This window comes from Nerophis ophidion, linkage group LG22 (genome assembly GCF_033978795.1).
Source record: "Nerophis ophidion isolate RoL-2023_Sa linkage group LG22, RoL_Noph_v1.0, whole genome shotgun sequence".
NCBI classification, from domain to species: Eukaryota; Metazoa; Chordata; class Actinopteri; order Syngnathiformes; family Syngnathidae; genus Nerophis; species Nerophis ophidion.
The window spans coordinates 7,713,287-7,740,786 of NC_084632.1; the positions used below are offsets into that span (position 1 = coordinate 7,713,287).

At 38.6% G+C, this 27,500-nt stretch overlaps 2 protein-coding genes across 3 annotated transcripts in view; both read left to right on the forward strand.

Moving 5' to 3' along the window:
- Positions 1 to 4,747, forward strand: part of matk (megakaryocyte-associated tyrosine kinase) — a 32,480-nt gene extending 27,733 nt beyond the window's left edge. For both annotated transcript variants that reach the window (XM_061883168.1, XM_061883169.1), the window contains exons 12-13: positions 777 to 863; positions 2,472 to 4,747. In XM_061883168.1, the coding sequence (XP_061739152.1) occupies positions 777 to 863; positions 2,472 to 2,639 (255 nt within the window). In that variant the 3' untranslated portion in view covers positions 2,640 to 4,747. The remainder of the gene's footprint in view (positions 1 to 776; positions 864 to 2,471) is intronic.
- Positions 4,748 to 7,127: 2,380 nt separating this feature from the next.
- rx1 (retinal homeobox gene 1) overlaps positions 7,128 to 27,500 on the forward strand; it is a 66,170-nt gene continuing 45,797 nt past the window's right edge. The window contains exons 1-2 of the mRNA XM_061883171.1: positions 7,128 to 7,970; positions 8,942 to 9,003. The gene's annotated coding sequence lies outside the window, so the exon portion shown is untranslated. The remainder of the gene's footprint in view (positions 7,971 to 8,941; positions 9,004 to 27,500) is intronic.

Here is a 27,500-nt window from a genome sequence, read left to right on the forward strand (position 1 = left end):
AAGAACACCATGCCTACTGTGAAGCATGGGGGTAGAAACATCATGCTTTGGGGCTGTTTTTCTGCTAAGGGGACAGGACGACTGATCCGTGTTAAGGAAAGAATGAATGGGGCCATGTATCGTGAGATTTTGAGCTGAAACCTCCTTCCATCAGTGAGAGCTTTGAAGATGAGACGTGGCTGGATCTTCCAGCATGACAATGATCCCAAACACACCGCTCGCTCCGTTAGAAGCATTTGAAAGTCCTGGAGTGGCCTAACCAGTCTCCAGACCTCAACCCCATAGAAAATCTGTGGAGGGAGTTGAAAGTCTGTGTTGCTCGGCGACAGCCACAAAACATCACTGCTCTCGAGAAGATCTGCATACAGGAATGGACCAAACTACCAAGTACTGTTTGTGCAAGCCTGGTAAAGACCTATAGTAATCGTTTGACCTCTGTTATTGCCAACAAAGGTTATATTACAAAGTATTGTGTTGAATTTTTGTTATTGACCAAATACTTATTTTCCACCATAATTTACCCAAAAATTCTTTAAAATTCCTACATTGTGAATTCCTAGATTTTTTTTTTTTTTTTTTACATTCTGTCTCTCACAGTTAAAGTGTACCTATGATGAAAATTACAGACCTCTGTCATCATTTTAAGTGGGAGAACTTGCACAATCGGTGGCTGACTAAATACGTATAGCCCATCAGTCAGAAGTATTTCCTTTGTGTCGGCTCTCATGTCATCGTGCAAGCGTACCTAATGTTTTGACTTTGTCCCCATACCGCAGAAGTTCTCCACCAAGTCAGACGTTTGGAGTTATGGCGTCCTCCTTTGGGAGATCTTCTCTTATGGTCGCCAGCCCTACCCAAAGATGGTATGTGCTGTCAGAGCGTTTAATTTGAGGAGCTGTGTCAGAAAAGTTCCTTTTTTATTGGTCCAAGATCCTCTCACAGCCATCTTGTTGTGAGGCTGCAGCTTTCCAATGTTTTAGTCATCCACTAATCTAGCCATTAATCTACTAATTGGATAAACACACTTCATAGCCTTATTGCGTATTTTAAGGAAAATAGTTGAAATAAGCTAATATTTTTGTGCTTGTCACATCCTTCATTAACTAACATTTTTGCCCATCTTTTGTCTTGTTTTACCGTCTATATTCCTTTTTTACCCTTTTATTTATCTTATTCTACCTATTACTTACCTTCTATTTACCTTTTATACCTTATTTTAACTTTAGTTGACCTGCTATTTGGTTTTTTTTACCTTCTATATTCCTTTTTTACTTTCTACTTAACTTATTTTTCCTTTTATTCACATTTACATATTTAAATCTTTTGTTTTTCTTCTTTTACCTTTTATTTACCTTATTTTTCCTCCTATATTCCTTATTTTTACTTCTATTTACCTTAATTTACCTTTCATTTATATTCTTTTACCTTCTATATAACGTCTCTTACCTTTTATTTACCTTCTCTTTGCCTTTTTATACCTTCTATTAAGCTTCTTTTACATTGTATTTATATTTTAGCTTTTATCTAATTTTACATTTTATTTGAAAGTATTACCTTTTTTACCTTCTATTTATCTTTGTTTACCTTATTTTACCTTTTATTTATCTTTTTAATCTGTTTATCTTATTTTACCTTTTATTGACCTTCTTTTACCTTCTATGTACATTTTTTTTCTTTTTACTTTCTATAGTCCTTTTTTGTACCTTCAACTTATTTTTCCTTCCATATTCCTTATTTTGCCTTGTATTTACCTTCATTTACATTCTTTCACCTTCTATATAACTTCTCTTACCTTATAATTACCTTCTGTTTACCATTTTGTACCTTCTATTTATCTTCCTTTACATTTTATTTCTTTTATATAATTTTACATTTTATTTTACCGTCTTATCTTTTTTTAACCTTTTTCTTACCCTCTAATTTTACCTTCTAAGTTCCTTCTTTTATATTTTATTTAGCTTTTACGGTCTATTTACTTTTTTTTACCTTTGATTTATCTTCTTTTGTCTTTTATTTATTGTTTACCTTTAATTTACCTTCTTTTTCCTTCTATTTACCTGGTTTTGTCTTTTATTTACTTCTTTTAACTTTTATTTACTTTTTTTTTTACCATTTATATACTTTATTTGACCTTGCGTCCATGTTTCACCACACACAGGGGTTCTTGGGGAGTAACTAATTCTTAACGTGCAAAACAAAATCTTAATTGTGTCTAATAATTTAGTATTGAGTATTGTGATGGGGTTAATGGTATCAAAAATAAGCATATTTGGGTTTATTGCTTGTGTTGGGCTAATAGTGATATTATTGATATGAATATTTACTTCCTACAGTGAGAGAGAACATAGAATCTGGGGTGACCAGAGAACTCCACCAACTATACTTCAATTCTCCAAGATGAGGAGGAGCACTTTGATCTGGAAGAGAAATGATTTAATAGCCACGTATCTTCTTCCCTTCTTGTGGCCCAGTCTTTGCAGGAGGTGAAAGAGCGAGTGGAGGGCGGCCACCGCATGGAGGCTCCGAGCGACTGCCCCCCCGCTGTGTACGCCCTCATGACCATTTGCTGGGACAAGGAGCCTCGCAGGAGACCCACTTTCCACAAACTGAGGGACAAACTGGAGCAACAGACGCCTTGAAGACTTCTGAGAGCGTCAGGTTTGGATGCGGACATGGAGGTGGATATCCCACACCACATGTTGATCAGCTATTTTCTGATGAACATTGTGGAATATAAAACATTCCAGGTGGATAACAGTCCTGTAATGATGCACACACACACACACACACACACACAGACACACACACTAGCCCGTATAGTTGACCCATTGGAGCGTTTGTTCTTTGATTGATTGATACTTTTATTAGTAGATTGCACAGTTCAGTACATATTCCGTACAATTGACCACTAAATGGTAACACCCGAATAAGTTTTTCAACTTGTTTAATTCGGGGTCCACGTTAATCAATTCATGGTAGTTCTCCATAGTTCTTGTCTTAAAGAACTGGATACCACCAACCATTCAGTATTACACTATATAATATGTATCATAAAAATATCCTCTTCATTTGTAGATCTTTATTGACTGGAGTAATAAGTATTTATGTTCCTGTTATGAATAGTTTTTCCACTGTATTTATTATTGTATTGTTTTTGTATGCCTTGCCTTTTAGCCATTGTTGTATCACTTTAGCGTTCGGTCATCTTTTTCTTAAAGCGATTTCAGCGTCCGACCCTTCAAGCAATTTAGATTGACTTATTTGTCCTTCTCATTGTTTTATCATTCCATCTGTTTTCACCTTTTAGAATTTAAAATGTTTTGTCTTCAATCTGTTATTTGACATGTGTAGCGTTCTATTGTTAGATCTATTATTCTCTGGACTTAAAGTTTTGTCATTGTAGCATTTTAACTTGTTCGCCTTCTGTCGTTCCATTCCAAGAATTCAGGCCGCCGATTTTAGAATACAATAGTTTTATTGCCATTTTTACAGTGAACAGGTTCAAAGAACAACAAAATTTGATCAGATCTCCTAAGGTGCTTACACCATCATTTAGTAATATAAATAGTAAAATATAAAAAAATATATGTATCTACATATATGTATATATCCACACACATGCACATATGCATACATATTCATATATATACACATATAACATTATTGCACATTATAGTCCAAAAATAATCAGAAGACACGTGAAGTGAAGTGAATTGTATTTACAGTATATAGCGCTTTTTCTCTAGTGACTCAAAGCGCTTTTACATAGTGAAACCCAATATCTAAGTTACATATAAACCAGTGTGGGTGGCACTGGGAGCAGGTGGGGAAAGTGTCTTGCCCAAGGACACAACGGCAGTGACTAGGATGGTTTAAGCGGGGCTCGAACCTGCAACCCTCAAGTTGCTGGCACGGCCGCTCTACCAACCGAGCTATACATGAGAACATGTGACATGTGTCATGTCCTCATGTGACATGCTGACACATTGTGCTAACTCAGCGCCTGTTTGACTCTTGGGTAAAATCTATTTTGTAGTCTAGTTTTGAGCTTTAACGTACACCAGGGGTGTCCAAACATTTTCCTTCAATGGCTGTACGCTGAAAAATCAAAGCATGCGGGGGCTAATTTAATAGCTGTCATTAATAAACCAGTACAATATATATTGTATCCCCTCATCGGTGTGTGTTAAAGATCCCAGGGACCCAAAAGGGTTTCAGTCAAAGTGTAAAAATAACGCATACGATATATATATATATATATATATATATATATGTATATATATATATATATATATATATATAAATGTTTAACTTTCAACGCTGAAGTATCTATATATCCACTTCATGTCCAGCTGTTGCCATAAAGGTTTTTATGAACATTTTTAAAAACCTGTTTTAATGGCAAAAACACAAAACATGCACACATATCCCCAAAAATATATTTTTTAAAGGGACATATGTAATGGGAAGTAATTTCAGCTGTAAATAGATACATAATCCATAACAATATTGTTTTTTTGATATGTACAGTATGTGTGTGTACATTCGTCATGATGACGACTATTAACTATGAACAATAAAACACTGAATATTAACAACATATGAACATCTTTTCCTTCTCAGACCAACTCCTCCGTAGTTGTGTATCTTTTACGATCAAGCAAAACACAACAAAAATGTAACAAACAACAACATATGAATGTAATAAACACTTACAATTTGATGTATTGTAACTTTTATGCAGAAATGTGTTGTAAAAATGTGACTCCGCATCTGTTCCCTGACACATGTGATTGGGGCTGGCTGCTCTGAAAATACACTCTGCTTCGTTCCTGGTCTGAGCTGCTGTCACCTACATCAAAGTTTTTCAACCTTTTTTGAGCCAAGGCACTTTTTCTGCATTGAAAAAATGTGGAGCACACCACCAGCAGAAATCACTAAAAGAAGAAACTCAGTTGACAGTAAAAAGTCGTTGTGGCAATTGTTGGATATGACTTTAAAGCATAACCAGGCATGCATCACTATAGCTCTTGTCTCAAAGTAGGTGTACTGTCACCACCTGTCATATCACACTCTGACTTATTTGGACTTTTTGGCTGTTTTCCTGTGTGTAGTGTTTTACTTCTTGTCTTGCGCTCCTATTTTAGTGGCTTTTTCTGTGTTTGCTATTTTTCTGTAGCAGTTTCATGTCTTCCTTGAAGCAATATTTCTCGCATCTACTTTGTTCTACCAATCATGAATATTTCAGTTGTTTTTATCCTTCATTGTGTGGACATTGTTAATTGTCATGTTCGGATGTACATTGTGGACGCCGTCTTTGCTCCACAGTAAGTCTTTGCTGTCGTCCAGCATTCTGTTTTTGTTGACTTTCTAGCCAGTTCAGTTTGTTTGGTTCTGCATAGCCTCCCTTAAGCTTCAATGTATTTTCTTAGGGGCACTTACCATTTATTTATTTTTGGTGTAAGCATTAGACACCTTTTTACCTGCACCCTGCCTACCGCTGTTTCCGACATCTACAAAGCAATTAGCTACCTGCTGCCACCTACTGATATGGAAGAGTATTACACGGTTACTCTGCCGAGCTCTAGACTGCATCGGCACTAAACAACAACACATCTTTTGCAGACTACAATTACCGGTTTGGAAAAAATGTTTTCAACCCAAATAGGTGAACCTAGATCATCTCCCACGGCACACCAGACTGTATCTCAAAGCACAGTGGTTGAAAAACACTGACCTAGATTACGGTACTAACTCATACAACACTCAAAAGTGCAGATTCAACCATTGAAATACAAACATACTTTGTATAGTTCAAGACTTACGCTCATTTAAAACCAGTACTGCACTATCATGATCGGTGGTCTGGATTATGTTTTCGTTGGTTTTGGACTCTTTTAGTTCCTGTTTGCGCTCCCTTGTTTGTTTAGTTACCATTGCGATTTATTGGTTTCACCTGCCTCTGGTGTTCGGGACACGCACCTGCTCTAATCAAGAAGACCATTATTTAAGCCTGTCTTTGCCAGTCAGTCGTGCTGGCATCATTACTTAATTCATGCTGCTCGTTCCATGTCTGAGTCCACAGTTATGCGAGTTGCTCCATGCCATAGTTTGGTTCGTTGTTTCATGTCTGTAGTTTCATGTCTTAAGTTTTTGCCTTAGCTTCCGCGTGCGATAGACATGCTTGCTTTCGGGTTGTTTTCTGTTTTTTTGTACCCTTCTGAGTTTTAGGAAATAAATATGGTCCTACCTTCACGCCTTGTCCGGAATAGTCTGATTGCTTCCCGGGAGAACAAACCTTGCACTAAACTGCGAAAACCTCGCCTTGACAGAATGATGCCAGCACAACTGACTGGCAAAGACATGCTTAAATAATGGTCACAAACAAAGGAGCACAAACAGGAGCTAAAAGAGTCCAAAACTAACAAAAACATAATCCAGACCACCGATCATGACATGCACATCATAATTGTAACGACCTGGTCGCATGGTCATGCGGCGGATTCGTTCTCCCTGGGATGCAGACGGGCTTCGGACACAGCGTGCAAGTAGTGAAGTGAAGTGAATAATATTTATATAGCGCTTTTTCTCTAGTGACTCAAAGCGCTTTACATAGTGAAACCCAATATCTAAGTTACATTCAAACCAGTGTGGGTGGCACTGGGAGCAGGTGGGTAAAGTGTCTTGCCCAAGGACACAACGGCAGTGACTAGGATGGCGGAAGCGGGAATCGAACCTGCAACCCTCAAGTTGCTAGCACGGCCACTCTACCAACCGAGCTAAGGAAATTATTTATTTAAGCAATAAAACAGACTTTGACAAAACTAAAAGAGCTAGCATGGGAGCTAAAAAACAAAAGGGCCTAGCGTGGAAGCGAGCAGGAAAACAAGTTGTTACTTGTTATATGAAAACAAATTAGGAAGCAAGACTGACTGACTGGAGAAGGCAGGCTTAAATAATGACTGTAATCACTAAACAGGTGCAGGCAGCAGGTGAAAATAATGAGTAACCATGGAAACCAACTGAGAGGTGCACAAACAGGAACCGAAGGAGTCCAAAACCAACAAAAACACTCAAAAATCTAAATCATAATATGGTCTGGGCAGCGGATCTTAACAATAATCGCAAATACACTTTTCATGTTAAATGTCTAAAAAATGTCCGGTGGGCCGGATTGAAAATCTTAATGCGGGCCGTATTTTGCCCAGGTTTGTGTTATGGTGAGGCGTTCAAGTCTTTGATATATCGTTTGACATTGTAGCTTTCTTTGGTCACGGCAGTCCCATCGATTATAGGATTTGTGTCTAACCTGAATCCTTCTTTAGGCATTGTAATGGTGTGTCCTAGAGGTTCAAAGTCACAAATGTGAACATGTCAATAATCGGTCGTGTCGTGTGTAATGAAAGCTTGAAAATGGTTTCCAGGATTGTTGTCACACAGGATGAGCACATGGAAGAGCTGTAAATCTGCGTAAGCTCCATGTTTGTCTCCGTCCCGCGAGACACAAACCCAAATTGAGGCTTGATCCCTCGTGCTTCCTTCCCACTCGGCCAACCGCCTTTTAGCATTCGTTCAATCTGTTTTTTCCCCCTCCACGTGCGTAATAGGATGAGCAGCAATTTCCCCAGCAAGGATTTGCAGCACATGTAAAAAAATGATAAACGATTTGCGTGAAGGATTGCTGGCGGTGGTCTTGGTGTCCACAGCCATGATCCCACTGGCCATATGTTAGTGCTGGATCTAGTGCCTCCCAAGGTGGGCTTTCTGCTTCACTTGGACCCACGACAAGCTGCCTAATGAGCGCTAAGTCAAGCATGCCAATAAAACCTTTTCACCTCCGCCGCCGTCCTAAACTCAACTAATGGCTTGCCTCTTCCGTTCTTACGCAGGAACCACGTGACGGTCCCTGCAGGCGCCTTCACGCTAAAGAGGATGTTCAGGAAGGGAGAACTGCGGCCCAAAGTTGAAAGGTCAAAATACATATTACCTACAGTGGGGCTAAAAAGTATTTAGTCAGCCACCGATTGTGCAAGTTCTCCCACTTAAAATGATGACAGAGGTATATAATTTTCATCATAGGTACACTTCAACTGTGAGAGACAGAATGTGAAAAAAAAAATCCAGGAATTCACATTGTAGGAATTTTAAATAATTTATTTGTAAATTATGGTGGAAAACAAGTATTTGGTCAACCATTCAAAGCTCTCACTGATAGGAGGTTTTGGCTCAAAATCTCACGATACATGGCCCCATTCATTCTTTCCTTAACACAGATCAATCATCCTGTCCACTTAGCTGGAAAAAAACCCCCAAAATTGATGTTTCCACACCCATGCTTTACAGTAGGTGTGGTGTTCTTGGGATGCAACTCAGTATTCTTCTTCCTCCAAACACGACCAGTTGAGTTTATACCAAAAAGTTATATTTTGGTTTCATCTGACCACATGACATTCTCCCAATCCTCTGCTGTATCATCCATGTATCCATTTTGGTATAAACTCAACTCGTCGTGTTTGGAGGAAGAAGAATACTGAGTTGCATCCCAAGAACACCAAACCTACTGTGAAGCATGGGGGTGGAAACATCATGCTTTGGGGCTGTTTTTCTGTTAAGGAAAGAATGAATGGGGCCATGTATCGTGAGATTTTGAGCCAAAACCTCCTTCCATCAGTGAGAGCTTTAAATGGTTGACCAAATACTTATTTTCCACCATAATTTACAAATAAATTCTTTAAAATTCCCTCAATGTGAATTCCTGGATTTTTTTTCCCACATTCTGTCTCTCACAGTTGAAGTGTACCTATGATGAACATTACAGACCTCTGTCATCATTTTAAGTGGGAGAACTTGCACAATCGCTGGCTGACTAAATACTTTTTTGCCCCACTGTATGTCCACTGATTATTATTACTCTTCTAAACCGAGTTGAAACCTTTTTTAGGACAAGGAACTGAAATCAAGCACTGGAGTGGTGTGATTTCTTCCAGCCAGCCAGGAAGGAAGGTAAGTATCAAAATGAGAAAGTCAGGATTAATCTCCACAGTTTAATTGGGATGCATTTTTAAATGAAAGTAACTTTTGTTCTGACTGTGTCCATTGGATGTCGCAATAGCAATTCTGTTAGGCAAGCAAATAGTTTGACAAATATTTGGCTTTGAAGGTAATCAGACTGGAAAGTCCCCAAAGGGTTAATGGCTTCTTTTTTCTTACTCCCGTCCATCATCATAATAATAATAATTATTATTATCATGTTTTTTGTAACGTGTGGTGGTTTGGACTTGTAGTGTTCTTGCCCTCCATTAGATCAGTGGGTTAAGGAGTTGTGTAGATTAGTCCCTTTGCTGGCCACAATCCTCCTAAGAACTGTATGTTTAGCCCACAACCTGCTCTAGTCCTGAAATTAGGTCACGCAGTTAAATCCAACTAACAATAATAATAATAATAATAACACCACACAGCTTCTTTCTTTGGGATTGCATGACAATTATGATGGAGGGAATGGACACCTTATTTATTACCACACTCCCGACATTTTACTCTCACTTTATTGGCTACTGCCTCATTTTCAATTCATAACCTTTGTTTTTGTTTTTTAGTTCGTTCTAATGTGCACTCTTAACATGCACTTTTCATGTTTAGTTACTAGAGATGCGCGGTTTGCGGTCTCGTCCGCGGATAACCCGCGGGTCGGGCGGGTGACATGACGAAAAAATAGATTTTAATTAGATTCGGGCGGGTCGGGGTCGAACCATTCGGAAATATTAGATATACATGCTTCAGGGATCGGTATCCTTTACCATTCAAAGAACCATTTAGGACCCGTATCACAAAGCGAGGAAGACAATAGGAGACGCATTCATTCTCTAGAATGACTGCCGGCAGTCACCCAGTTAATAAGTGTTAGGGCGCGTTAAGAAGTCATTGGCTATGTCGCCTTCTACAGCATGTACGATCTGCTTGTCAATCCAGCAACATGTGGTGTGTGGCTTCCGCAGACACACGCACACGACTGCAAGGCATACTGGGTGACACAGAGTACACTAATGGTTATGATATAAACAATTTTAACACTCTTAGTAATATGCGCCACGCTGTGAAGCCACACCAAACAAGAATGACAAACACATTTCGGGAGAACATCCTCACAGTAACACAACATAAACGCAACACAACTAATACCCAGAATCCTTTGCATCCATGACAATTCCTGACTATTTTATACACCCCGCGAGCAGCAAACCCCGCCCCCCGTGCATCAGTAAGGTAGGCGGGGTTGGGGGCACGGTGGTGTAAAATATATTCAGGCTGTATCACGGATGCAAAGGATTCTGGGTATTTGTTGTGTTGCGTTTATGTTGTGTTACTGTGAGGATGTTCTCCCGAAATGCGTTTGTCATTCTTGTTTGGTGTGGCTTCACAGTGTGGCGCATATTAGTAAGAATGTAAATTGTTTATATCACAACCATCAGTGTACTCTGCATCACCCAGTATGCCTTGCAGTCTTGTACGTATGATAGCGGAAGCTTCATACAACATGTTGCTGGATTAACAATTGGTTTGTACATGTTGTTGAAGGTGTCAAAGGCAATGGCTTCACAGTACGCCCTTATTCTTGTCATCAGGATGAACACCATTGGATATACGCGAGGACGTTAGCGGCTCCCATTGTCTTCTTTTTTACTCTGTGAAACGGGTTTAAACAGCTCTTTGAGTGGTGAAGGTGGCCGACCTCTGATGTATTTCAACGGGCGGGTGGCGGGCGGTTGCGTTTTCGATAAAATGTAGGTTCGGGTGGACAGTGGGTGGATGACGACTTTGGTGATGCGGTTGCGGATGATATAATTGCCTATCCGCGCATCTCTAGTAGTTACACATTTACTCCAAGCACTAAAAGCAAATCATTGTGATTGAAACAAAGACTCTAAAACATGTTCAACTTCAAGACTTGAAACTGCTTAAGAGACAATTAAAGAACACTTTTTAAACAAAAAATCTGATGTGTAGATTTTCCCTTAAGAAAAAGTCGTAGTATTGTGAAAAAAATAAAATAATGTTATGATATGCAATTCCAGGTATTGGTACAAAAATGATACCACTTTTTTGTACTTTTGTGTGTTTATAAATATGAATTTATCTTAATAATACAGTGGAAATTAATTCATTTATGTTGTGTTTTCTAGTCTGTTCAGTTTTTGCTGAATCTAGTCTTTAGTTGCACCCTAAAAAGTCTTAACACTAAGTATTGTACTTATTACGCAGCAGCTGTTCAATTGTGCCGTGCATCTTAGTTGTAGTTTTCATAAACACATTTGAAGGTGTTTCAAATGTAAAATAGCTAATGCTAATCAATAGCAATGAGGTGGCGACTTGTCCAGGGTGTACTCCGCCTTCCGCCCAAATGCAGCTGAGATAGGCTCCAGCACCCCCTTTGATCCCAAAAGGAACAATGTAGAAAATTGATGGATGGATGGATGGATTATAAATAGCATGTCAATAGCGACGCCAATGTATATTAGCATCAAGCTAGTGCATTTTTGGACAAAACTTTACTTATGTCGGTTGACCTTGACAATTGCAACGTTACTCCGAGGTAGTTAGGTTGAGTCCGCTCTCTGTGCTGCTGCAGTGATCGACAAATGACGAAGTGTTCTTCAAAAAAAAAAAAAACAACTGGGTGTGAGTCGGCACAGGAAAAAAAAAGTACCAGATTCACAGTCACAAATAAATGTGCAAGAAATGGATAGTTTTGCTTGTGTTGATGTGGCGTAAATATGTGTATTAGTTAGTCCCCTTTATCCGGATTCTCACCAAAATGTGACATGTTCTTTGGTCCTTGTGCTAACCTTTTACAAATGTCTATTTTTTTAGCTTTTTCCTACTAAATGTATGTCGTTTTTTTTGTTTTTGTTAGTTTTTTTACAGTTTTTACAATCTCAAGGAGAGGACCTCCTTATTTAGATTTTTTACAATAAACATTTGTAAAATATATAATAATAAAACAATAAATAATGAAAAATAAACAATTATAACAATATATGTGACGTTCCAGTGCTAGCAGTTAAAAAAAAAAAGGAAGTAAGAATTAATTTGTGAGTTTTGGTGTTAAAAAAAAACAAAAAAACAGGTAGGTTTCAGTCAGTGAGTTTATAATTTCCCTTAACTGAAGTGAATTATATTTATATAGCGCTTTTCTCTAGTGACTCAAAGCGCTTTACATAGCAAAATCCAATATTTAAGTTACATTTAAAGCAGTGTGGGTGGCACTGGGAGCAGGTGGGTAAAGTGTCTTGCCCAAGAACACAACAGCAGTGACTAGGATGGTGGAAGTGGAGATCGAACCCGGAACGCTCAAGTTGCTGGCACAGCCACTCTACCAATAGAGGTGTCAAAGTGGTTTTATGTTTGGACCCAGAGGGCCGATTCTAACAGTGAATACTATTAATACATCATGTTTTAATGCAATTTATTAGTAGATTTTTTTCAACTAAGATGTAAAGAAAAATATGGTAAGTTGCAATAATTTCACCTGAAAATGTAGTGTATATTACTGTTAATGGAAAAACTGTAATATTGTTTTTATGGTAAAAAACAACATTACTGTAGAATTTACATTATTATTTTTTTATTAACAGTAAAAAAATAATAATGTAAATTCTACAGTAATGTTGTAATTATTATTTTTTTTACTGTAAATTACAAAAAAATAATTTTACAGTATTTTTTTTTTTTTTTACCAAAAGGCAACAAGTGTATATTTTTGGGTGTATTACTGTAAATGCCAAAATGGCACCACAGTTTATCACAGTAAAAAAAAGTACTGTTTTTTTTCCATTTAGAGAAAAATGCTGTAAATATCCCAGTAAATTTCACAATTTGACCGTGAAATCTATTGCTACTTTGACATTGCACAATTTGCTGTATAACTTGCTTTGAAATCATTATTAGTATGTTTTCGATTTAAAAAATGGTTTGAATGTTTGATCATACATTTTTGCACAATTAGACAATATTTAAGTTAACATCCTTTGCGATGACATGGAGTACATATATTTTTTTTCTCCCAAAATAGAGAGAAATAATACATTTAGTAAGAAAAGTTACAGTACTTTATTGAAGCATATTTCCAGTAGAGATGTCCGATAATGGCTTTTTTGCCGATATCCGATATTCTGATAATGTCCAACTCTTAATTACAGATTCCGATATCAACCGATACCGATATTTACAATTGTGGAATGAACACATTATCATGTTTAATTTTGATGTGATTCCCCGCTGTAACAAGGTTTTCCAAAATAAATCAACTCAAGTTATGGAAAAAAAATGCCAACATGGCACTGCCATATTTATTATTGAAGTCACAAAGTGCATTATTTTTTTTAACATTCCTCAAAACAGCAGCTTGGACTTTGGGAAATGCTCACTCAGGGAGGAGGTAGAGGTGGGGTGTATATTGTAGCATTCCGGAATAGTTAGTGCTGCAAGGGGTTCAGGGTATTTGTTCTGTTGTGTTTATGTTGTGTTACGGTGCGGATGTTCTCCCAAAATGTGTTTGTCATTCTTGTTTGGTGTGGCTTCAAACATATTTGTAACAGTGTTAAAGTTGTTTATATGGCCACCCTCAGTGTGACCAGTATGGCTGTTGACCAAGTATGCGATGCATTCACTTGTGTAGGTAGGTAGGTAGGTATTTATTGTCATTGCAACAAGTACAACAAAACTTTGTTTTTAGCACAAACCTGTTCAAGATTAGACAAACAAACAGTGTACAGGGTTACAGAACAAGAACGCTGATAGGTCGCCACAAGGCGCCACGTAAAAGATGGGAAAAAGGTAAACGCTGGGGAAGGATGAGTAAAAAAAAACAATCCAGAATGGGCTCCTAAGGGGGCCCAGTTCGGAATGCGAAGAAATCTCCATAGCAAAGCACATAAACATATTACAACATACATCTCGAGATATCTAGCAACAGAGGGAAGGTAGTTCAAGGTCATGGTGGTAGGCCGCAGCTCTCAGGCGCTGACCATCCATTAATCACCCCTACGGGATTAGCGTCGAGGAAGTTGGATTGGGGGACAGGAGGGTGTATGTGTGGCATATATTTTTTTTTGTGGATGTGTGTGTCTGTGTGTATAAGCCCATAGTGCAGGGGTCGGGAACCTTTTTGGATGAGAGAGCCAAAAAGCCAAATATTTTAAAATGTATTTCCGTAAGAGCCATATAATATTTTTTCAACACTGAACACAACTAAACACGTGCATTATTAAGTAAGACCAACATTTCTAGAGTATAATAGGTCTTTTATTCTTTGTAATAACATTGTTATTCTGAAGCTAACTGTGGAGGGGGTGTGGCCTGTGGGCCTGCAGTGAACTGGGGTGTGCCAGGACCGGCCTCTAAATCAGCGACATGTGCATAGATGGCCCACCTGGGCCTTGTTATCTAATCACCTGTCGCTCTGTTATAAGTAGCAGCCAGGAGGAGAGACGGGGTTGGAGCTGGAGCCAGAGCACGAGCGAAAACGAAAGAGAATAATACAATTGCTGGAAAGCAACTGAGGGACTTATTGAAAAATAAAACAATAATGTAACCCTGAAACAGGCTCTCATGTCGGTGCTTGGTGGTCTGAAGAACCCCCAGGAGGGCAAGCCCCACACTAACCAATAACAAATAAAATACTTCTTACCATTAATGCTACTTCTTGAACAGGTGCGATAGAAACGGATGGAGGGATTAAAAATGCATGAGAATGTTTTACATTTTGAACATTATTTTTAACACTGTGATTACAAGTGGAATTATTCATTACTTATCGTGTTAAGCAATGCCAGCTCAGATGCAGTCATCAAAAGAGCCACATCTGGCTCTTTTCCCTACCCCTGCCATAGTGTGTCTCTGTTCCGCGGCCTTGATGTATTTGCCGTCGCTAGTCCAAAGTTCACAACAGGTGTGTGTCCATGAGAGACAAAAAAGCTGCATATATCAAGTGATTGGGCCGGCACACAAAGGCAGTGCCTTTAAGGTTTATTGGCGCTCGGTACTTCTCCCTAAGTCCGTGTACACAGCGGCGTTTTAAAAAGGCATACATTTATTTTTTTTTTAAATCGATATCGATAATTTCCTAAATTACATTTTAAAGCATTTATCTGCCAATAATATCGTCAGGCCGATATTATCGAATAACTCTAATTTCCAGGCCAAATAAAATGAAGTGGGGCTTGAGTTTGACACCTGTGCCTTAAGGTCCTTCTGAAATGAGATTTTGTTATTTAAACGAGGATAGCAGGTCCATTCTATGTGTCATACATGATCATTTCGCGATATTGCCATATTTTTGCTGAAAGGATGGAGTAGAGAACATCGACGATAAAGTTCGCAACTTTTGGTCGCTAATAAACTAGCCTTGCCTTTACCGGAAGTAGCAGACGATGTGCGCGTGACGTCACGGGTTGTAGGGCTCCTCACATCCTCACATTGTTTACAATCATAGCCAGCAGTAGCTACAGCTATTCGGACCGAGAAAGCGACAATTTCCCCATTACTTTCAGCGAGGATGAAAGATTCGTGGATGAGGACGTTTAGAGTGAAGTACTAGAAAAAAAAGAAAAGGCGACGGCTCCAGGCGGCGTTTCAGATGTAATTAGACATATTTACTAGGATAATTCTGGAAGATCCCTTATCTGCTTATTGTTTTAATAGTGTTTTGGTGAGATTGTAAAGTCATACCTGAAAGTCAGATGGCTGCGGTGAACGCCAGTGTCTCTGAGAGAAGCCGAGGAGCCAAGATCACAGCTGCCTTTTTGAGCTGCAGGAGGAGGTCCCATAATCCACTGAAGTCTCCGGTAAGAGACGACTTAATATCACAATTTTCCTATCCAAAAACTTGCTGGTTGACGTAGAGAAACATGTTCGCATGACCGCTCTGTGTTAAAGCTTCACAACAAACAAAGAAACACCGGCTGTGTTTCGGTGCTAAAGGCAGCTGCAACCCACCGCTTTCCACCAACAACATTCTTCTTTGACGTCTCCATTATTAATTGAACAAATTGCAAAAGATTCAGCAACACAGATGTCAAAATCACTGTGTAATTATGCGATGAAAAGAGACTACTTTCAGCCGTGTGTGGTGCTGGGCTAATATGTCCGCTACAACCCGAGACGCCACGCGCACGCGTCGTCATACGCGTCGTCATTCCGCGACGTTTTCAACAAGAAACTCCACGGGAAATTTAAAATTGTAATTTAGTAAACTAAAAAGGCTGTATTGGCATGTGTTGCAATGTTAGTATTTCATCATTGATATATAAACTATCAGACTGCGTGGTCGGTAGTAGTGGGTCTTTAAGGTCTCTAAGTGACAAGAAGATAACCGCCGTTATCCCCTTCGCTATTTTGTCACCACGCATCTCGGGGGTCCCGCCGGTGGTCATCTATCCCTTGCACAAGTAGTCTGAGGGACCTCAGCGGGGTCGTGGAGCTGCTGGCTTTTATCAAATGACAAGATAAGTCGCCCTCATCCTATTAGAGGCCAAAGCAGCTAACGTGTAAATGCGCAGTGTCAGCTTACTGAGGGCGCTCGTGGACGGACAGACGGACGGACCAGGAGAGTGAGGCAGCCAAGGTGGTTTCATTCTCCTTCTGCTGTACCTCAGGAAGAAATGTTGCCATCCCGTGTTGATGTTAGATATCGCTTTGAGATGTGGGATTGCATGTCAAATCTGCGCCGATACGAGCAGCCTGTTTGCTTGCGAGAAAGGTAAACATGCAAGCTTACAGGCTACCAGGAGCTGGCAGCTACACAACAGTTAAGCAGACGATAGCACAACAGGCTAAACGTACCTAATACAAACCTCGTTTCCATATGAGTTGGGAAATTTTGTTAGATGTAAATATAAACAGAATACAATGATTTGCAAATCCTTTTCAACTCATATTCAATTAAATGCACTACAAAGACAAGATATTTGATGTTCAAACTCATAAACTTTATTTTTTTTTTGCAAATAATAATTAACTTAGGGTTTCATGGCTGCAACACGTGCCAAAGTAGTTGGGAAAGGGCATGTTCACCACTGTGTTACATCACCTTTTCTTTTAACACTCAATAAACGTTTGGGAACTGAGGAAACTAATTGTTGAAGCTTTGAATGTGGAATTCTTTCCCATTCTTGTTTTATGTAGAGCTTCAGTCGTTCAACAGTCCGGGGTCTCCGCTGTCGTATTTTACGCTTCATAATGCGCCACAAATTTTCGATAGGAGACATGTCTGGACTGCAGGCGGGCCAGGAAAGTACCCGCACTCTTTTACTACGAAGCCACGCTGTTGTAACACGTGGCTTGGCATTGTTGGCTGAAATAAGCAGGGGCGTCCATGATAGCATTGCTTGGATGACAACATATGCTGCTCCAGAACCTGTATGGACCATTCAGCATTAATGGTGCCTTTACAGATGTGTAAGTTACCAATGCCTTGGGCACTAATACACCCCCATACCATCACAGATGCTAGCTTTCGAACTTTGCGCCTATAACAATCCGGATGGTTATTTTCCTCTTTGTTTCCGAGGACATCACGTCCACAGTTTCCAAATATAATTTGAAATGTGGACTCGTCAGACCACAAAACACTTTTCCACTTTCAGTCAGTCCATCTTTGATGAGCTCAGGCCCAGCCAAGCCAGCTGTGTTTCTGGGTGTTGTTGATAAATGGGTTTGGCTTTGCATAGTAGAGTTTTAACTTGCACTTACAGAGGAAGCGACCAACTGTAGTTACTGACAGTGGTTTTATGAAGTGTTCCTGAGCCCATTTGGTGATATCCTTTACACACTGGTGTCGGTTTTTGATGCAGTACCGCCTGAGGGATCAAAGGTCCGTAATATCATCGCTTACGTGCAGTGATTTCTCCAGATTCTCTAAACCTTGTGATGATTACACTGACTGTAGATGGTAAAATCCCTAAATTCCTTGCAATAGCTCGTTGAGAAATGTTGTTCTAAAACTGTTCGACAATTTGCTTACAAATTGGTGACCCTCGTCCCATCCTTTCTTGTGAAAGACTGAGCATTGAAGCTGCTTTTATATCCAATCATGGTATTCACCTGTTCCCAATTAGCCTGCACACCTGTGGGATGTTCCAAATAAGTGTTTGATGAGTATTCCTCAACTTTATCAGTATTTATTGCCACCTTTCCCAACTTTTTTGTCACGTGTTGTTGGCATCGAATTCTAAAGTTAATGATTATTTGCAAACAATATAATGTTTATCAGTTTGAACATCAAATATGTTATCTTTGTAGCATATTCAACTGAATATGGGTTGAATATGATTTTCAAATCATTGTATTCCGTTTATATTTACATCTAACACAATTTCCCAACTCAAATGGAAACGGGGTTTGTAACAATTGAACAGTGTAAAGGAGCACATTTGTCAATATAAACAAATAGTTGTATATTATTTACACATACAAAGTGTAAATAAAGTTTCCAAGGCCAAAGCGTATTAAAAAGTATCCAGTAACAAACGTGTCCGCATTATTCAACTATTGTGCCCACAAGGTGTCGTGGAAAAACAATTAGGACAGCCAGAGTCCATTCCATCCATCCATTTCTACCGCTTAATTCTATTCCAGATTTTATTTTTAGTCTTTTTGACTAACTTCACTGTAAAATTGCAGGGTTTTTTTTTCTCTACAGTAAATTAAAAACTAATGCAAATTCTACAGTGGCCTAGTGGTTAGAGTGGCCGCCCTGAGTTCAAACCCCGGCCGAGTAGTACCAAAGACTATAAAAATGGGAGCCGTTACATCCCTGGTTGGCACTCAGCATCAAGGCTTGGAATTGGGGGTTAAATCACCAAAAATGATTCCCGGTCGCAGCCACCCCCTGCTGCTCACTGCTCCCCTCACCTCCTAGGAGGTGAACAAGGGTGATGGGTCAAATGCAGAGGACAAATTTCACCACACCTCGTGTGTGTCATGATCCGCTACTTGGATCATGGCACATTCTGGTTTTGTTCTGTTATTTTGTCTTCCTTAGTTCCTGGTGGCACTTCTTGTTTTGTTCTGTTGTCATTAATACGTATTAGTGTCACCTGCCTTGTGTTTTTGACCCGCACCTGCCTCCTAATTTCCGTCCCTATTTAAGCCTGCCCTTTTTTGTCATTCGTCCTCGCTGTCTAATTTGCTGTCCAATGCAACAGGTGACGTCGCTATCCCCGCTTGTGTTTGCTTCCACGCTATTCCTGTGTTTGTTTACCTAGCTCACATGCTAGCGCTTTCAGTTATTCCTAGCTCCCACGCTAGTTCTGTCGGTTTTGTCTCTAGGGCCTTTGTGCAAGTGTTTTCTGTTCCTAGTCTGTTTTATAATATAAATAAATCATCGTTTCTTACCTTCCCACTGTGTCCATTCCGCCTGCATCAACGAGAGAACACAACCGCATAGCCACAATGCCAGATAAGCGTCACAGTGTGTGTGTGACTATCAGTGGTACTTTAACTTTAACTTAGCTTCACTTGATCAAACCTTTTCTAACATCCCATAATACAAAATGATAATAACGATATGTGTGATTCCTGCTGATATCATATCAGACCAATATCGGTCATTACTCCAGGCTTCAATATCCGTTAGATGGGGACAACCCTGATGATAATAATGTTACGTTCCAGTGTAGCATATTTTGGAACATGTCAAGGTAGTGCTGGTCGTGACCACAGGATGCAGAGATGGCAGGCAAAGTGAAGATCAATATTTTATTTCTGAAATTATCCATCCATCCATTTTATGCCGCTTATTCCCTTTTGGGGTTGCGGGGGGCGCTGGTGCATATCTCAGCTACAATCGTGCAGAAGGCGGTGTACAACCTGGACAAGTCGCCACCTCATCGCAGGGCTTTTATGAAATTGATTATTATTTAAAGGCCTACTGAAACCCACTACTAGCGACCACGCAGTCTGATAGTTTATATATCAATGATGAAATATTAACATTGCAACACATGCCAATACGGACTGTTTAGTTTACTAAATTACAATTTTAAATTTCCCGTGAGTTTCTTGTTGAAAACGTCGCGGAATGATGACGCGTGCGCGTGACGTCACGGACTGTCAGGAAATATTAGCGCTGCACCACTAGCGGCTAAAAGTCGTCTGTTTTAATCGCATAATTACACAGTAATTTGGACATCTGTGTTGCTGAATCTTCTGCAATTTGTTCATTTAATAATGGAGACTATAAAGAATAATGCTGTTGGTGGAAAGCGGTGGATTGCAGCTGTCTTTAGCATCGTGAAACAGCCGGTGTTTCTTAGTTTGTTTTGAAGCAGAGCGGTCAAGCGAACATGTTTTCTCTACGTCAACCAGCATGTTTTTGGGTGGGGAAATTGTGATTATATATCTTACCGGAGACATCATTGGATTATTCGTCGTTCTGCAGCAGCTGTCAAAAAAGGCAGCTCTCTGAGACACTGCGTGTTCACCGCAGCCATCCGACCTCGATGTATGTCTTTACAATCTCACTGAAACACTATTAAAACAATAAGCAGATAAGGGATCTTCCAGAATTATCCTAGTAAATGTGTCTAATTACATCTGAAACGCTCACACTGCCGCCGCCCGTAGCCGTCACATTTTTTTTTTTCTCTATTCCTTCACTATCAATATCTTAATTCACAAATCTTTCATCCTCGCTCAAATTAATGCGGAAATTGTCGCTTTCTCTGTCCGAATTGCTCTTACTGCTGGTGGCTCCCATTATAAACAATGTGAGGACGTGAGGATCCCTACAACTCATGACATCACGCACACATCGTCTGCTACTTCCGGTACAGGCAAGGCTTTTTTATTAGCGACCAAAAGTTGCAAACTTTATCGTCGATGTTCTCTACTAAATCCTTTCAGCAAAAATATGGCAATATAGCGAAATGATCAAGTATGACACATAGAATGGACCTGCTATCCCCGTTTAAATAAGAAAATCTCATTTCAGTAGGCCTTATTATGGCGTAATAATAAAGTTTTTTTTTTTTTTGTATTTTTAACGACAAAGATGTAGGAAATGTTCCTTTCTTTATCTTTAGAAATGTTGGAGGTCACAGGAAATCTCTTTAGTGTCATGGCTGATTTCTAGGACACTAAGCTGGCACCAGCCTCAGACTCTGTGGCCGCCCCTTCTCGAGTTTAACACGCACGCACGCACACACACACACACACACACACACACACACACACACACACACACACACACACACACACACACACACACACACACACACACACGAACACAAGCACACCGACACAAGCACACTAATTTGTGTATTTGTTACCATCTTGAGACCTCCGAAAAATGCCCACCTCTAGTATTGTAACCCTCCATCCATCCATTTTCTACCGCTTATTCCCTTTTGGGGTTGCGGGGGGCGCTGGCGCCTATCTCAGCTACAATCGGGCGGAAGGCGGGGTACACCCTGGACAAGTTAGTATTGTAACAAAAGGCGTAATTTTACTAAGTGCAAGTCCAAATTTTATAAGAAAAAACTGCAATATTATGATAAAAGTTGGAATTTTACTCAATAACAGTCGCAAATTTACAAGAAAAGCTTAACATTTTGCCAATTTTATGAAAAGAGCCGCAATTTTACTCGACAAAAGTCACATTTTTATAAGAAAACTAACATTCTGGCAATATTATAATAACAATCGGAATTTTACTTGGCAAAATTATGACAAAAGTCATAATTTTACCCAAAAAATGACAACAAATTTGGCAATATTCTGATAAAAGTCTGAATTTAATATCACAAATGTCACCACTTTGCATTAAAAAGTCATAATTTTACATAAAAAAGTAATCATTTTACGAGGAAATATTGCAATATTACAGACACAGAAACACAAAATATGAAAATTTGTTCCCAATTTTATGAGAAAAAAGTTGACACATTGTGTGAAAAAGACTGATTGCAGTATTTTTTAAATTGTTTTGTCTCTAATTGTTTTTTTTTTTTTTCATTATTTACTTCAAATTAATACAGTCTCTCTCTCTCTCTCTATTTATTTTAAATAAATAAGTAAATGGGTTGTACTTGTATAGCGCTTTTCTACCTTCAAGGTACTCAAAGCGCTTAGACACTACTTCCACATTCACCCATTCACACACACATTCACACACTGATGGAGGGAGCTGCCATGCAAGGCGCTAACCGGCACCCATCAGGAGCAAGGGTGAAGTGTCTTGCTCAGGACACAACTTAGTATGGTAATTGATTGCTACTGTATTCACGCCACTAACAATGAGCACATGGCTAATTAATATGGTAATTTATTCACGTGTAGATCGAGACTTCGTTATTATTATTTTAATTAATGTTGGCCAAAGGGGGCACGTTTCAATTTCTTGCACACACTTGTTATTTCATATGTTGACCAGAGTGGAGCACTTTTAAAAGTCAGTCAATGTGAAATATCCCTCCTTTTTTTGGGACCACCGTCATTTTTGATGGATTTCACCACCAAATGAGACATTCTCTTAGATGCAATGTTATTGGGACCATGGTTTATGTCATCACTTGTTCACACCTCCTCATATGGAAGATACCTTTCATAGCTCGGTTGCTAGAGTGGCCGTGCCAGCCACTTGAGGGTTGCAGGTTCGATTCCCGCTTCCGCCATCCTAGTCACTGCCGTTGTGTCCTTGGGCAAGACACTTTACCCACCTGCTCCCAGTGCCACCCACACTGCTTTAAATGTAACTTTGATATTGGGTTTCACGATGTAAAGCGCTTTGAGTCACTAGAGAAAAGCGCTATATAAATATAATTCACTTCACTTTCCTTCTTCATGTCTCAAGAAGGGTAGAAATACAAGAACACACACACATTCTTGTATTTGTTGCCTTCTTGGGCCCTCCGAAAAGTGCCTACCTTTAGTATTATGATAAAAGTCGGAATTTTAATAAGTAAAACGTAGTAAAAAAAAAAAAGTTTTGAAATTGAAAGGAGTACTTTTAGTGAGAGTGATCCAGTATTTGCCACGGAGACTCCTCCTACTCCTCTCTCTCCTTCTAGGGGACACCTTGCAATCTCACACACAAACACACACACACACACACACACACACACACACACCGACATGCCGTTACAGACCAAATCAGTATGCAATCGCCTGTGGGAGAAATGCGTGCACTGATCCTATGGCATTAAATAACAGCTTATTAATTGATTTTATTATTTGTTAATTGTATTTGTTTGATTTATCATTTCTTTGTTTTGTCTTTTTTTTGTATTATTCATTTTTTTAAACAATATCTGCCGACCGCTGCAACAGCACAGTTGTTGTAGTGATGAGAAGATGACAAACAACAGTAGACATAGCAACATTTTATTCAAATTAATGCACTTTTTTTTTTTTATCTGTGTCCAAATGGCTCTTTTCTCACTCTAAAAGAACTACTTTGATACATTTGTTGTTTTATAAGAAGGCTGTGAAAATATTGTTTACATTTCCAAGGACAAAGATTTTACTTAAATAAATCCATCCATCTATTTTATCTTATTTTTTTAAATTAAATGACACTATACAGATTGGCGGTGTCCAAACTTTTTTTTAACTAAAAACATGTACGCGACCTAAACAATGACAATATTTTAGCAGAGGTTTGGTTCTTCCAGCAAGTCTGTTTACACGGGCTCATGTCCACTTGAAACTCTAGATCAGTGGTCACCAACCTTTTTGAAACCAAGAGCTACTTTTTGGACACTGATTAATGCGAAGGGCTACCAGTTTGATACACACTTAAATAAATTGCCAGAAATAGCCAATTTGCTCAATTTGCCTTTAACTCTATGTTATTATTAATAATTAATGATATTTATCTTTGTGGAAACACTGATCATCTTAATGATTTCTCACAATAAATAAGGTATAGAAACAGATAAATATCAACAACAAAAAAAGGGTATTTCTGTCTGTCATTACGTCAGACATTTTTTTTCCTTCTACGGAAGGTTTTTTGTAGAGAATAAATTATTGAAAAAAAAACACTTAATTGAACGGTTTGAAAGAGGAGAAAACAGGAAAAGAAGGAAAATTACATTTTGAAACAGTTTATCTTCAATTTCGACTCTTTAAAATTCGAAATTCAACCGAAAAAAAGAAGAGAAAAACTAGCTAATTCGAATCTTTTAGAAAAAAATTTAAAAATAATTTATGGAACATCGTTAGTAGTTTTTCCTGATTAAGATTAATTTTCGAATTTTGATGACATGTTTTAAATAGGTTAAAATCCAATCTGCACTTTGTTAGAATATATAACAAATTGGACCAAGCTATGTTTCTAACAAAGACAAATCATTATTTCTTCTAGATTTTCCAGAACAAAAATCTTAAAAGAAATTCAAAAGACTTCGAATTAAGATTTAAATTTGATTCTACAGATTTTTTAGATTTGCCAGAACAATTTTTTATTTTATTCGAATAAAAATAAGTTGGAAGAAATATTTCACAAATATTCTTTGTTGAAAAAAATAGAAGCTAAATTGAAGAATTAAAATGTATTTATCATTCTTTACATAAAAAAAAATATATATTTACTTGAACATTGATTTAAATTGTCAGGAAAAAAGAGGAAGGAATTTAAAAGGTAAAAAGGTATATGTGTTTAAAAATCCTAAAATAATTTTTAAGGTTGTATTTTTCCTCTAAAATTGCCTTTCTGAAAGTTCTAAGAAGCAAAGTAAAAAAAAAAAAAAAAGAATTTATTTAAACAAGTGAAGACCAAGTCTTTAAAATATTTTCTTGGATTTTCAAATTCTATTTGAGTTTTGTTTCTCTTAGAATTAAAAATGTCGAGCAAAGCGAGACCAGCTTGATAGTAAATAAATACAATTTAAAAAATAGAGGCAGCTCACTGGTAAGTGCTGCTATTTGAGCTATTTTTAGAACAGGCCAGCGGGCGACTCATCTGGTCCTTACGGGCGACCTAACGCCCGCGGGCACCGCGTTGGTGACCCCTCCACTAGATAGTTCAAGCTTTATTTTGAAATCATTTTGACGATTATGGCTCAGAGTTTATGAAAACCTTGAATTAAAAATCCTACAAAATTGGAGGTTTTCAAAAAATGTAAGCCATGATCATCAAAATGATATCCAAAAAAAAAAAGTTTTGACATTCCTTATTTTGCACGTCAATTTATATCAAATATTCATTCTACGTTTGAAATTGAATTGCTGACATTAACTTTTGCACAATATTCACTTTTTGTGACTTTCACCTGTGTATTTAAAGACCAAGCTAAGTGTTTTTGATTATTATTATTAGCATTTCAGCCTGTTATTGTCATATTGTGAGTGTACATAAAGTTGTTTTTTAAAAAAAAAGAGGGGTTATTTAAATATATATTTTTATATATGTTTTAATTTGGTAAAAAGGCTGTAAAAGAAGTATATGTATGTATTTAAACACACAGCTATTTGTTATTAGGTACTTTTATAAGAGTTTCAGCCTGCTCTCTTTATATCCAATTAAATGACATGCATCATATAAACCGAGGGTGCCCAAACTTTTATTTTGAAAAATAATAAGAGAGGGGCTACTTTGGTATATTTTTTATATATTTTTAAAATTTTGTAAGAAGGCTGTAAAAAGATCATTTGTAAATTAGCAAAGACAAAACATTGTCTTATTGTTATTAGCAAGGACAAACAGACTATTATTGTCAAATTGCGAGTGTAAATAAAGTTGTTTTGAAAAAATTAAATAAAAATGAGGGGCTATTTAAATATTTATTTAATTTGGTAAAAAAGGCTGTAAAAGAAGTGTATGTATGTATTTAAACACACAGCTATTTGTTATCGGGTACTATTATAAGGATTTCAGCCTGCTCGCTTTTATCTTACATTCAATCAATCAATCAATGTTTACTTATATAGCCCTAAATCACTAGTGTCTCAAAGGGCTGCACAAACCACTACGACATCCTCGGTAGGCCCACATTAAATGACATGCATCATATAAACTGAGGAACATTGTTTACAATCATGGCCACCTGTAGCCAGAGCGATTCGGACAGAGAAAGCGACGATTTCCCTATTAATTTGAGCGAGGATGAAAGAATCGACCGTCAGTGTCTCTGAGGGAAGCCACGTTTCTTGACGAGGCGAAGCAAAGGCCGCCGGTCGGGCCGGGCTGAGCTTTTTTCCCCCCCTCCTCCACGGTGGAAGCATCCCACGTTCGCGGGCGGCCGGTCGGAGGAAGCAAGAGAGTCCGCAGCTGCCTCTTTGACAGGTGCACGAGGAACAACGCAAGCTCCGCTCATGTCTACGGTAACAGCCGACTTATTACCACCATTTTCTCACCGAAACCTGCCGGTTGACATGTGGTGGAGAACCATGTTCGCTTGACCGCTCTGTTCCATAGTAAAGCTTCACCTTCGGGAATGTAAACAAAGAAACACTGGCTGTGTTTGTGTTGCTACAGCCGGCCGCAATACACCGCTTCCCACCTACATCTTTCTTCTTTGACGTCTCCATTATTAATTGAACAAATTGCAACAGATTCAGCAACACAGATGTCCAGAATACTGTGTAATTATGCAGTTAAAGCAGACGACTTATAGCTGGGATCGGGCTGGAACAAAATGCCCGCTACAATCCGTGACATCACACGCACGCGTCATCATACCGCGACATTTTCAACAGGATACTTCGCGCGAAATTTAAAATTGTAATTTAGTAAACTAAAAAGGCCGTATTGGCATGTGTTGCAATGTTAATATTTCATCATTGATATATAAACTATCAGACTGCGTGGTCGCTAGTAGTGGCTTTCAGTAGGCCTTTAAGAAATATAATAGACAAAGTGGGGCGGTATAGCTCGGTTGGTAGAGTGGCCGTACCGGCAACTTGGGGGTTGCAGGTTCGATTCCCACTTCCGCCATCCTAGTCACTGCCGTTGTGTCCTTGGGCAAGATACTTTACCCACCTGCTCCCAGTGCCACCCACACTGGTTTAAATGTAACTTAGATATTGGGTTTCACTATGTAAAGCGCTTTGAGTCACTAGAGAAAAGCGCTATATAAATATAATTTACTACTACTACTTACAAAACATGTTTGTAGCACAAACACATGGAACACGTTTGGGTCAACTTCACACAGGTATTTCTCCAAAGTGAGCACAAATGTCTCCCGGGCCGCACTTTGGACACCATTAAAGTGCAAGTGTATATGAGCAGTTGTACATTTATACACACTTCCATAAGTGTAGATGAGTAGTTGTACATTCATACACACTTCCATAAGTGTAGATGAGTAGTTGTACATTCATACACACTTCCATAAGTGTAGATAAGTAGTTGTACATTCATACACACTTCCATAAGTGTAGATGAGTAGTTGTACATTCATACACACTTCCATAAGTGTAGATGAGTAGTTGTACATTTATACACACTTCCATAAGTGTATATGAGTAGTTGTACATTTATACACACTTCCATAAGT